This window comes from Caretta caretta, chromosome 3 (genome assembly GCF_965140235.1).
Source record: "Caretta caretta isolate rCarCar2 chromosome 3, rCarCar1.hap1, whole genome shotgun sequence".
In the NCBI taxonomy this organism is placed as follows: Eukaryota; Metazoa; Chordata; order Testudines; family Cheloniidae; genus Caretta; species Caretta caretta.
The window spans coordinates 102421372-102433299 of record NC_134208.1 but is presented as its reverse complement, the minus strand read 5'-3'; the positions used below and the strand labels follow the sequence as shown (position 1 = coordinate 102433299).

Here is an 11928-nt window from a genome sequence, read left to right as displayed (position 1 = left end):
GATCTCAAATCGTGCACCCAAAATTATTGGTCACTTTTGATCTTAACTTTCTGGCCTAGAATCACAGATTTAGGTATTGCAACTCTCAGCATTGCACCACCTTTTAGGCACTTTTCCACTTAGTGCAATCCACAGCCCAAGTTAAGTGCCTAGACATTCTATACCAGCGGTTCTCAACTTGCAGCCCATGTGACATCCTCAGGGCCACACAGGTATCATTGGATGTAGCCCACATAACATGTTGTGGGCCACATGTGTGGCCCACAATGGTAAATAGGTTGAGAATCACTGTTCTGTACATTGCATAGGCGTCTAAGAATAGGATCCCCAAAAGCCAATGCTGAGCATGGAGTCATCTAAACCAGTCAATCAGAAATCCTGAGAAAGGTTGGGCACAAGCTCTACCCCTCTGTAGAAGCCTGCGCAATCTGTGGGCCAGAGGAAGGCACCTATCTCTGGTTGGCGTTCTTAGCAGCGAACCCTCTCCTGGAGTTAGGAGCCTGTACTGTCAGGATACTCATCTGATATGTGGGGGAGCTGGGTCCAGTTATGTACCGTTCCCTGATGCAGAACAGGGATTTGAATGTGGATCTCCCTCCTCAGGTGAGATTTCTAATCACTGCACTATAATCATTCTCACCCTAGCCCAACCCATATTTAATAATTCATCATACACCACTTCACAAGGAGAGAATGAGAGGCCCACCCCCCAATGCTAAAATACCCCATAGTTCAATAGCTATGTCACTCCTGGGAGGTGGGAAAACCAAGTTCAAAGCTCTGCTTCATATCACATAGAAGGGGGAAAACGAACTCAGGTCTCCCAGACCCTAAGCACTGAGCTAAAGGGAAGCCAGCCTCACACCCCTGCATCCATTTTGTGCAGGTTTAAACATGTTTTGAGGACACCTACTGGCTCAGGCTCTGCAAAGGGGACAACCTAGATTGAGGAGCCTACTTAGGCATGACATGTACACCTAGACCAGTGGTTCCCAACCTTCGGCCCAATCAGCACACAGCTGCAGCCCATGTGACATCCTCAGGGCCATACAGGTAGTACAGTGTGGATGCAACCCACATAACAGAGAGCTGTACATGCAGCCCACAATGGTAAATAGGTTGGGAACTACTGACCTAGCCTGAGGCAACAGAGTGTATGCACATATCCAGAGGCTTAGATTTAACTATGGAATCCCTGGTGCCATGGGATTTTATGCACCTTTTTCTGATTACGCAGGAGTAGAAAGGAGTTTCAGGATCCGAGTGGCACCTATGCTCTCTTATGGATCTATAAAATGGGAATACCAGGTCACCTCAGAGGGTACATCACCACTGCAAAAAACCCACAGCACCAAGTCTCACAGCCTGGGTCAGCTGAGTTCGGTTGCCGGGCTAAAAATTAGTGGAGTTCACGCTTAGACTGGCACTTGTGACTCTTAGTCCCTCCCTCCCACATGGGCTCCAGTCCAACTAACATTGCAATTTTGTAGCCCCAAAACCAGACAGCTGACCTGGGCCAGCAGCAGCCACCATGCTACAGGCCTTTTATCAGTGTAAACATACACACCAGGGTATGCGGAGGAGGAAGGGGAAGAGAAAGTGTTGCAAACATAAACTACTGTTTGTGAAGCACTCCTAACTACAGCAAAGAATCCCATGGAAAAAACTGAGGAAATACTCTGTAATCAGAGCAGGGTTTGAACAGTATTTAGTATGACAGGCATGGTACAATACACAGTAATCATGTAACAAAATTAAAAGTTGCTCATTCAAAATGCAATATCCATTCTGTGCAATAAGGCCAAAATCCTGTGAAGAAAACTGCATATGCAAAGGCAGCAGAATTATGGTTGTGCAGGCAACCATTTTTCTGGCATTTCCCAATTTTTGAATGCTCAGCTTTGCAAGTGTAGTTGTGTATGTAATTCCATTTAGGTTGTTATACTAGCCCTTGCAGATGATGTCTGCAAACCTTGATGTATCTATTCCCATCAGCAGTCAAAAGACAGCAGGCTTCATGGAATAGGAAAGAGTAAAACCAACTTGACACTTGACCAAGGCTCTTTCTTCTCTATTTTGCACAGTAATAAATACTAAAATATTTAAGTCCATATCTCCTACACAATCAAGTTTATAGCATTATTTTCAGACCACAATGCTAGGCAGTGCACCACAAACATGACATATAAAATGTTGTGCACTTGCTAGGAGTATGCAAGTGACTTTGATTCAGAGCACTTAACCAACCTGGGCTAAAACTGAAAAAAACTATTGCAAAAAGTTGGACATAAATGGGGCTGAGAAAGTATGGACAAATATTAACCAGATCTATACTCTTAGGCTTTCATGTTTCTCGTTTGATAAAACACCCTATTTGGTATACAAAAATTTTCTAACTCTAAACAACTCTAAACAATTTTCAACTCTAAACAAAAGCCACAAACTAAGGCATTTCCCCATCAGGTTGTAGGAGGGCCTGCAGTAAATCAGTCACACTCTGGACAGTGGGTCTTCCTTCCCACTATGTTTATCAATATTTTCAAGTTAGGCTTTGAAGTACTCCACCACACAAAAATATTCAAACACAAAATAAAGGGGGAAACCTTTCACTCCCCCTCCCCCCCGAGGGGTATCATCCTGTTATGCGCCCAGGGTGTTAGTCCTTCCCCTATACAAGTACTCCGTTTTGGCTATTTCTGTTGTAGGGAGAAGCCTCTCTCCCTACTGCCACTAGCCCTGCAGCAGCTTATCTCTCTTCTCACCAGAGGGATTTTTAGAAGTCTCAGGCAGCCCTGAATTGGACTCAGGTGTCCCTAATGACCTGAGCCAACTCCTTCTCAGGTTGTAGGAAAAGGGACCTTTATCATTCTAAGGCCAACATCACTCTTGTAGCTGTCCAGCTTTTGTCACAAGTTTTAATCACAATATCTAGTTGCCAAGTTTGAAAATTGTAACTCCAATAGGGACATTTTCACAATATTATATAAAGGAAATCCACCTCACCATTAATTAGCATGAAGGTATCAAATTGGTTCCTATAAATTCCCTCACAACTCAGTCAGTGCATTCCCCACACTAACAAAAATGCAATCTAATTAGAACAGTGGTAGTTTAACATTCACTTTTAACAGAATTAAGCCACAGCCAGTACACAAAGTAGGGAAGAAGTATGGTCAAGAGGTCAAAATAATCTGAGCATTTCACGTATAATGGGACCTTACAAGGATTACTTAGTCTGATTCACAGAGAGAAGTCAAAGCCAGAACTCCTTATCAGAACATATCTAAACATAAGAAAGCAAAATCCAGAAGCTCACAAAGGTTGGGGTAAAAGTTACTTATATTCAGCACATTATAAAAACATATTTGAGCTGAAATCTCAAATTCAAACCTGAATTTCCTTTAGAACTGTGTAGTTAAGTTCTCAAAAGATAGAAAAACCATACTTAAAATGTATCCAGTGTTAATTAAAAAGTGCCAAAATAAGCTAGTTTTAAGGAATTTTTGCTGCATCTCAGAAGATTTGGGTAACAATTCAGGCATCTTTCCTCACTTGTTTCAGTAGAGGGAGCCAAATTTTCATCACAGATGCTGCAATAGAGGTTCTCAATCCCCCCCAAACAAAATTAGGTTCTCTCTACAATTGATAGCAAGAGTTTGCGTAATTACGTGGATATAGTTGAATGAATTATAAACTACCCTCAAAAGACCTAAGATGAAAGGAGGGGTTAGAAAGTGTACTTTTGAGAGATCATGATAGATGCCGCCCATCAAAAAAAGACAAATTAGTCAGGCTTGACAAAATTTATTTTTCATTCATTTCTTGCACTTGAAGTATTCTTCGATGACATCTTTGGCCTGAGATTCCTTGCCATAGTCCTATAATATAAAACAGTAAATTAATGGAATACACACATCTTTGGAAAATTAATACATCTTTGTTCAGAGTAAGCTAAATGCTAAATTACAATATATTTTTGTTTGGCTATGTTGGGGTAAACTTTAGTGGAAGATTCAGCAGTTAGAAATATGGGCACACAAACTTTATTCTTCAAGTACGATGTACAGGTATGTATATACTTCTTCATGTACACCCTCATGAGTAACAACCAGAGACTCTTTGGGCATCGCTACACTTGCGGACGTAGAGCGCTTTGAGTTACACCAGCCTTCGCAGAGAGCAGTAGGGAAAGCGCTGCAGTCTGTCCACACTGTCAGGTTCAAGCGCACTGGCGTGGCCACATTTGCAGCAGCACTGGGAGCGGTGCATTATGGACAGCTATCCCAGCATGCAAGTTACTGCAACATGGGGCGGAGTGTGACAGGGAGCACGTTGTGTGTATGTGCGGGGAGAGAGAGTAGGTTTTGGGGGGCTGAGAGCATGTCAGCACGCTGTCTTGTAAATTCAGACAGCAGCAGGCCTCCCTCCCCCCTGCCTCTCTCTCACACAGCATTCCACAGTAATGGTTTGATTTGTCTTGGAGCAGATAAGCATGCTGGCTGTCAGAAACAGAGCTTTAAAAGGGCATATCCGCTTTCCTGCAGGGATTCCAAAACAATGACAAGACTGGCCACTTGACTTAAGGGGATATTGGGACGTTTCTGGAGGCCAATCAGAGCACAGTAACGCAACACCTTGTTCACACTGACACCAGAGCGTCTGCAGTCGAGGCGCATCAAACGTTATTCCACTCGCCGAGGTGGACTACCAAAAGCACTCTAACCGCGGAGTCAGAGCGCTCTATGTGCCTTGCCAGTGTGGACGGGTAGTGACCTAGGGCGCCCAGGGATGCTTTAATGCGCTCTAACTCACAAGTGTAGCTAAGCCCTAAATATTCACTTTAGCCTCCTTAATATACTAATAAGTTGCACACACCTCATCTACTTCCCACTGTTTGAAGAAACTGAGCTGTGCAGAAGTTGGGATAAAAGGTATCCAGTGATAAACATGCATACTAACTGCTAGATTTTCCCTCTATATATACACACACACAGTATTTTTGAAAGTCTATTCTCATTCTTGACTCCCCTCAAAAACACCAATAATCCCCTGTACCTTGACCAAAAAATGTGTGTTCAAAAGCAGCGTGCTTCTACCATCTCTTTGTTGTGCTCCTTTAGCAACCTCAAGTGGACTGCACTTTCCCAGATACTCTGCTACTCTTCCAAAATACCCTACAACATATGAGTGCCTGAGACTTAAGGGAACCTAATAGTAAAATGTAGGCAAGCATACCTAATTGTTGTGATAACATGGAATCTGTGGCAAAGTCTTAGCGATCACAGGAAATCCATTTATTAAAATCCAGAACAATGACAGAAATATGAAAATATTCAGAGTAACCATTAGTGCTGTCCACTATGGAAAATATGTAGCCATTTTCAGGGACCTCAAGGACTAGCAAGTCCTTAAGGCTCGTACCATGGCTTTGTTATTGCCAGCACCATCCTAATGATTTCTGCAAAACATTTTCAAGTTAAGCAGACATAATTTACTGGCATTTGGTTATTTGTTAAAACAGAATCAGATCTTTTCCAATAAAGGGTAATATTAAATTTGTTTGAAGGCTAAAACATTACTGTTTTCTACCAATCCTGTACTCAAATGTCTAGTTATGCATTATAAAATAACCAGCAACAAAAGAAAACACATTAGATTGAGCTGGGATTGGTAAAATTTTTTGTTTCTAAAAATACCACTAAAGTTAATTATAAAATACTAATGTTAGTTCACGTATGCCTATTTTTTTCAATACAAGAAACAATGTTTTTCTGGAACAGAAAACTGGCACTGAATTTTCAAAGTAGAAATATTTTTCTATTTAAAACTATATTCTAGGTTTATTACTTATTTTTTGGAAACCGAGGAAACATGGAAAAAACTTGTACTCTTACTTTGACAACCACACAACTGCAGCCCACTACTTTGCGGGGTTTTCCTTCTCTGTCGATTTTGCAAAGACCTACCCACTCACCCAGTTTCTTGTTGTCATCAACCTGTTAAAGACATTAGTACATTAGAACTGCACTTTCCTTGGTGCATTCAGAATAAGATCAAAGCCGCTGTACACTCAGAAACATTGGGTAACATTTGTGGCTGCTTTCCTCACAAATATCAGTAGAGGGAGCCAAACTATCATCACTGTACAGCTCTAACAGGATTCTGAAGAAAGTAAATGTGGCTTTGACTTGAAATTAAGAGCCTCAGACTAACAAAATTCATTTGTAGGCAGAAGTGGCAGCCACTGAGTTTTACAATGCACAAAATGCATCACAGTCTACTTGGACTTCAACATTACTTACTGAAAAAGCTTAATTTTCTTCCTCTGCCTTATATTTTATACTTTTGTGGTTTCGTAGTGTTAATATGCTTAGTTCATAGCACTAAAATGTTAGTCCAACAGAAATGGGTCTTGGCTGAGTAGACTACTGTATCAGATCACTTATGGCACCACGTATATTTTTAAGTACAATACTGATACAGCTCTCAATTTGTAACTGAAGTTTCAATACTCACTTTTATCAAGTTGATCTGGTGTTCTGCACAAAGGGCTTCAACCAACTTTACATACATGGGTTCGTCGCAGTTTGAAGCAAGTACACAAAGGTGGGCTTGGCGTCTAAAACAAAGAACATTTATACACAAGTTACACAACAAGTTATTCCGAAGTCAATAGATTTTCATTAGTAATTAAGCCATGAACTAAAATACAATATTCAATGTCTATTTGCCTGCATTACACAACTTTTTGTAAAACCTATCTGATCCCACCAATATGTTCAGATTCAGTTTACAAGAGAATAAATAATTTTTAATCAAGCTTTAGAAGGATTTACTGCATCAATATCAGAGTTCTAGTTTAACTGACAGGAATCCACTTCAGTTTTGGAAACAATCTCAAAAACCATTGATTACATGGAACCGCTGCCCTTGATTTAATGCAGTGTAATGTAGTTAGAGCCCAGATTCTCCAAATGACTGCATATAGGCACACCTCCATATTACAGCAAGCAGTCAACTGCAAAAGTGAGGCCTTCGCTGCATAGTTCAAATGACAGCAATCCATTAGCACAACTATGATTGTGAAGTAAAAATGTATGTCCACTAGTTATATTTGAAATTTAAATTATAAACTCTTCAAGGCAGGGATCTTGTCTGCCTGTTTGCAAAGCAGCTATCATGACAGTACCTCAAGTTTTATTAGGACCTCTGTACACTATTGCAATACATACTTTTTGGATAGCTTGAAGAGGAAGATGGGAGTGATGGAGACCTGAAAGAAGGCAGTTACAGGAGTCCAGGCAAGAAAAAACCCAGCAGCACAAGCCATGAATTTTATATCTTTACTTTATGCATTTTGACCATTAAAATGACTGGAGTTGTTGGAACTTTGTATGCAATTTTATTCCCCTGCTGGCGACTGGAATGGAGTTACTGTAGTTGTTCACAATCTCTCAAGTTAAAGTTCTATGAATAACATATATTGGATAAAGGTTCGGGAGGGCACCATTGAAAAAGAATGGGATCCACCTGAATCCTGGGCATGGGTTTGGCTCTGATCTCTCCTGATCCTCCTCATGCAAGAAATGGAAGGGAGATGTGAATATCATGAGGATCTGAGTCATTACACCCAGACCTGATTACAACCATGATGCTACTCCATCTATTTCATCCTGCACCACACATCTGATCATCTGAAGAGATGAATGTGGCTAAAAGCAGGCTCCTAGTACTGTACTTAACACACTTGTATGTTTTAGGCAGTTGACTGTACATAGTCTGTCTTCTTTTCTCACTCCTGTTTTTATATTATCTTTCTGTTTATTCCCTTGAACTTACAGGTTTGTCAGACTACTTTTATCACTCATAAAAAGAGTGAAGGGGTATCCGACATTTTTGAGAGTCATCATTCAAACACTGTAGTTTTATTGGAGTTTTGAAAGCTATTATATACCTGAACCTAAAGAGATTATTCACACATGCATCTCTATCTTACTTTGCCACTGTGTGCTCTGAGACCAACTCACATACCATATGTTAACAGACATAGTTTCAGCTTCCTGTTCTGTTTTATAAGATTTTCTTTGCAATATATTATATAGAAGTTCATCGAATGAAACCAGAAAATAAATTAAAGGTTACCAAAAAGCTGAAGACAGGTTTTCCTAAATAGACCTATTCTCAAGGAGATCTTGAGAAGATTTTTATCCCCAGTTAAAGGCACACTATTAAGTTTAGCAGACTGATATTGTCTATAAAAAACTCAATCTTCCAATAATCCGTGGCCTAGAAGAAATGTATCAGCTCTCCAAAACAAGGGCCATACTAGTCTTAAACTACATTTAAAGTAGAGGCTCAAGCAAACTACACTCAGACTCAGATTTCCTAAACTAAAATTGTGTTGTGTGTGCTAAAACTCCCACAACTGTTCATGAGAGCTATTTTTGTTTGTGTGCGCTCAGTTACATGATGCAACTACATAACACAAGCACAGGAAACCCAGCATTTTGGGACTGTAACCTGTAATTTTGGGGTTTATCCATTTTACCTATAGCAGTAGACAGAAGGATCAGATTTCAAGCCAAAACCTTTTCAGGCTAATATATATATCTAAATACCTATACAAACCAGATACTGCACCTACATTAACACAACTAAACAAACACATTTGTTCGCTACAATACCTAGCCCTAACGTAAGACTTACTTGTCCAAGGCTTTGGCAGCTTCACGAATACCACGAGCCAAGCCATCGTGGATGAGTGCGGTCTTCAGCACTTCTTGCAGGGCGGTGTTAACATCCATTACACCTCCAGCAGCAATGCTACACAATTGAACACAGAGACAGAGCGCCTCGCTCACCTGCCAGCCTCCCGCCTTAGGAGCCCCGGAGCAACAGCACACCGGCCGCGTGGGGGGGGGGGGGGGGGGGGTGCGCGCAGGGACACACAATCCTGCTGCAGCTCGGCCCGACTCCCACGGCTGCGGGTGAAGCCCCCGACCCGGCGACCCCGCAGGCTCCCAACACGCGGCGGGGCCGCGCAGGCCTGGGCCGGGCCAGGAGCGCCCGGCGGAGCCACATGGGCGGCACGTGGCGCGCTGAGCCCGGCATCGCCCAGGCGCGGCCGCGTCTTTCCCGCTCCCCAGGAGCCAGCGCCCCCCGACTCGCCCCCCCACCCCTGCCCGCCCGCCCGCCCGCCGGCCCCGGCTCTCACCCTTCCTCGGCCATGGTCGGTGGGGGTCGCTCCCGCCCGGGATTTGCTGAAACACAAGAGGCAGAGCGAGAAGGTTAGTGGCGGTGGCCGCAGCCCCGGCCCGGCCCGATGCCCCGGCGGGCGGGCGTTGAATTCGCGCCGCGGCCCAGCTCCCACTCACCCCGCAGCCTCTTCGAGTCACCAGCGAAAGAGGGGGCGGGGCCCTCGGCGGCACCTACTTAAGGGCGCGAGGACCCCGGCAGCGCCGCGCGCTCCCGGAAGAGGTGTCCTCAGAAGCGCCTGATCCCCGGCGATAGCCCTGGAGCGGGGGGCGGGGGGCGAACGCGCCCTGCTCGGTGCGTGCGTGTCACTGTCTGTCAGTCACTGACTCCCGTTCACAAGCAGTGCTGACAACAACACCTTCCCCCCAGTCGCCTCTGCCTGTGCCCCCCCCCGTGACCCCCTCCCGAGCTGGGTGACGTGTTTCCGCCCAAACTTTTTTCCACCGCAACGTGCCGGGGCGGGCGGGAGCCTCTGGCGGAGCGGCGGGGCCCGGCTGCCTCGGGCCAAACCGCGCCGCTGGCGGGAACCGCCTGTGGAAAGGAGACCGGGGCCAGTCCGCGCGTTTCCCACAGACCCTGGTGGAGTCAGCGCCCCTCTGCTTTTGCCTTTGCTCCCGTTGCTCCCGTCTTGGGCTCACAGTTGCCAGCTTGCGCGCGGTAAATAAGCACCCGACTTTCACACTGAGCCACGAGTCAGGCTAATCCCAGTTCAAAACAAGCCGATCCCTGAGAGCCCCAACAGGCCCTGGGACCAGATCCCCCTGCCCGCGGTGCTTGCCCGGGCGCTGATCCCCCCCCCCCCACCCCCAAAGAGGCGCTACAAGCCCCAAACTAGCCAACAAGCAACTCTCAAGCCAATTAAGCCAAAAACCAGCCCAATTTCTGCATTTTTTCCCACAGGTTTGGCATGTCTGCTTGGGATCCTTTGTGGCCCCTGCGCTCAGAGTTCCCCTTTCCTTTCCCACAAAGCCATGCTGTTTGTCAGTTCTCCCGTGGGCCCGCCAGCGGGAAGAAGATCAGTGATTCCCACAGCTCAACTCCTCCCCACCTCCTTTCCCAGGGGGCTATGTCTACCCTACAGCTTATGTCAGCATAATTTATGGCTCTGATGGGTGCAAATAAGGCTGTGCTTACACTGCGCACCTTACAGTGGCACAGCCGTGCCGCTAAAGCCTTGCTGTTGTAAGGCAGGCAGCATAGCCACTCTTTGTCTCCAGGAGAGAGCTCTCCTGAGGACAAGATAAAACCACCCCCAAGGAGGGGCAGTAGCTTCATTGGCCGCAGAGCATCTCTCACTGATGAAGCACCGTCTGCACCGGCTCTTTTCGTCATTAAAACTTTTGTTGTCCAGAGAGTGTTTTTTCACACCCATGAGTGACAAAAATTTTAACGATGAAAGTGCAGTGTAGACATAGCCTAAATGACCCCCCTGAGCGACATAGTTACACCAGCATAACCGCTCATATGCACAGCATTATGTTGGCGGGAGAGCTTCTGAGGCATGTGGATTTTTCACACCCCTGAGAGACGTAGCTATACCAGTGTAAGTTTGTAGTGTACATCAGCCCTCAGCTCTGTTGCTCCAGGCCTTGAAAAATTTTACATCCAAAGCACCATAGTTAGGTTGACCTAACCCCCACTTTAGATGCAGCTAGGTTGATAGGAGCATTCATCTCTTGACTTAGCTACCGCCTCTCAAAGAAGTTGATTAATTACATCGATGGAAAACCCCTTCCTGTCACTGTAGAAAACATAGACGCTATTATGTCGCTATGTGGCACAGGTACACTGGCTCTGCCGCTGCTGTGGCTGCAGCATAGACAAGTCCCTGAGTGTTTGTACAACTCTTAGAACAATGGGGCCCAGATCTTGGTTTGAACCTGCAGGCACTATTGTAATACAGGTATCAATAATAATTAAAAAGACATTGTCAGGCCAAAGTTTTTTTGTATAAGATAGCAAATAAATTGAGAGCCCAACAGCCTAAGATGAAATTCGACTATGAGATGGTTATTGGGATGCAGTTGTGGTTAGAGCAGGGGAGAGGGAGTTAGGCCATCTTGGTTCTGTTCCCAGTTGCTCCACCACAAACTCACTATGTGATCTGGTAAAAGTCACTTGTCATGTCTATGCTAGTAGTGCCTGCACTATGCCAGGTGTTTTTCACGCGTATAGGAAGATACTTTCAGTCTTGAAGAATGCCTCAGTTTCACCAACTGTAAAATGAGAATAATACTTACAAATAAAGCAAGAACTACAGAACTATATTGAAACTTTGGGGTATATTTTCAATGGCACAAATGAGGTCTGTTTTGTTTCAATAACCAACTTTGACAATGACATATGGGTGTGAATTAATTCAGAAGTAAAACTAAGACCTTGGAGATTTAGCCACAGTTCTTAAATACACATTTGTATATCAGAAACCAGATACATTTCAAAAACATGACAACTACCCTCGGACCTACTATAAGAATTTCAGATATTCCCACATTAAAGGAATTGTTAACAAGACGCATTTAAACCAGAAACATCCCACACCTTGTAAATGTTACGTTTCAGTATTCAGCATTTATATATATTCTTCTCCACTGTGTCTGAAAAGATTTCTGTAGCCTAAGAATGTGTTCAGAAAAGAGTCAAAGTAGAATACAAAGACTGGAAAATTCTGAG

The 11928-nt window shown here is 44.2% G+C and overlaps 1 protein-coding gene and 4 non-coding genes across 5 annotated transcripts; all 5 read right to left on the bottom strand.

Moving 5' to 3' along the window:
- Nucleotides 1–3507: 3507 nt before the first annotated feature.
- Nucleotides 3508–3592, bottom strand: LOC125635045 (small nucleolar RNA SNORD100). Its single transcript, XR_007356140.1, has one exon. It is a non-coding gene; the product is annotated as a small nucleolar RNA SNORD100 (small nucleolar RNA).
- A 196-nt stretch (nt 3593–3788) lies between these two features.
- On the bottom strand, nt 3789–9488 carry RPS12 (ribosomal protein S12). Its single transcript, XM_048844517.2, has 6 exons — nt 9375–9488; nt 9215–9260; nt 8707–8823; nt 6517–6619; nt 5895–5996; nt 3789–3878 (listed from the first exon to the last, which is right to left on the bottom strand). Exons 2-6 carry the CDS (start codon nt 9226–9228, stop codon nt 3816–3818), a joined length of 399 nt encoding a protein of 132 aa, XP_048700474.1. The 5' UTR covers nt 9229–9260; nt 9375–9488; the 3' UTR covers nt 3789–3815.
- LOC125635043 (small nucleolar RNA SNORA33) lies at nt 5368–5501 on the bottom strand. The gene has a single exon (XR_007356138.1). It is a non-coding gene; the product is annotated as a small nucleolar RNA SNORA33 (small nucleolar RNA).
- On the bottom strand, nt 6062–6150 carry LOC125635044 (small nucleolar RNA SNORD100). Its single transcript, XR_007356139.1, has one exon. It is a non-coding gene; the product is annotated as a small nucleolar RNA SNORD100 (small nucleolar RNA).
- LOC125635032 (small nucleolar RNA SNORD101) lies at nt 7842–7916 on the bottom strand. The gene has a single exon (XR_007356128.1). It is a non-coding gene; the product is annotated as a small nucleolar RNA SNORD101 (small nucleolar RNA).
- Nucleotides 9489–11928: the final 2440 nt, after the last annotated feature.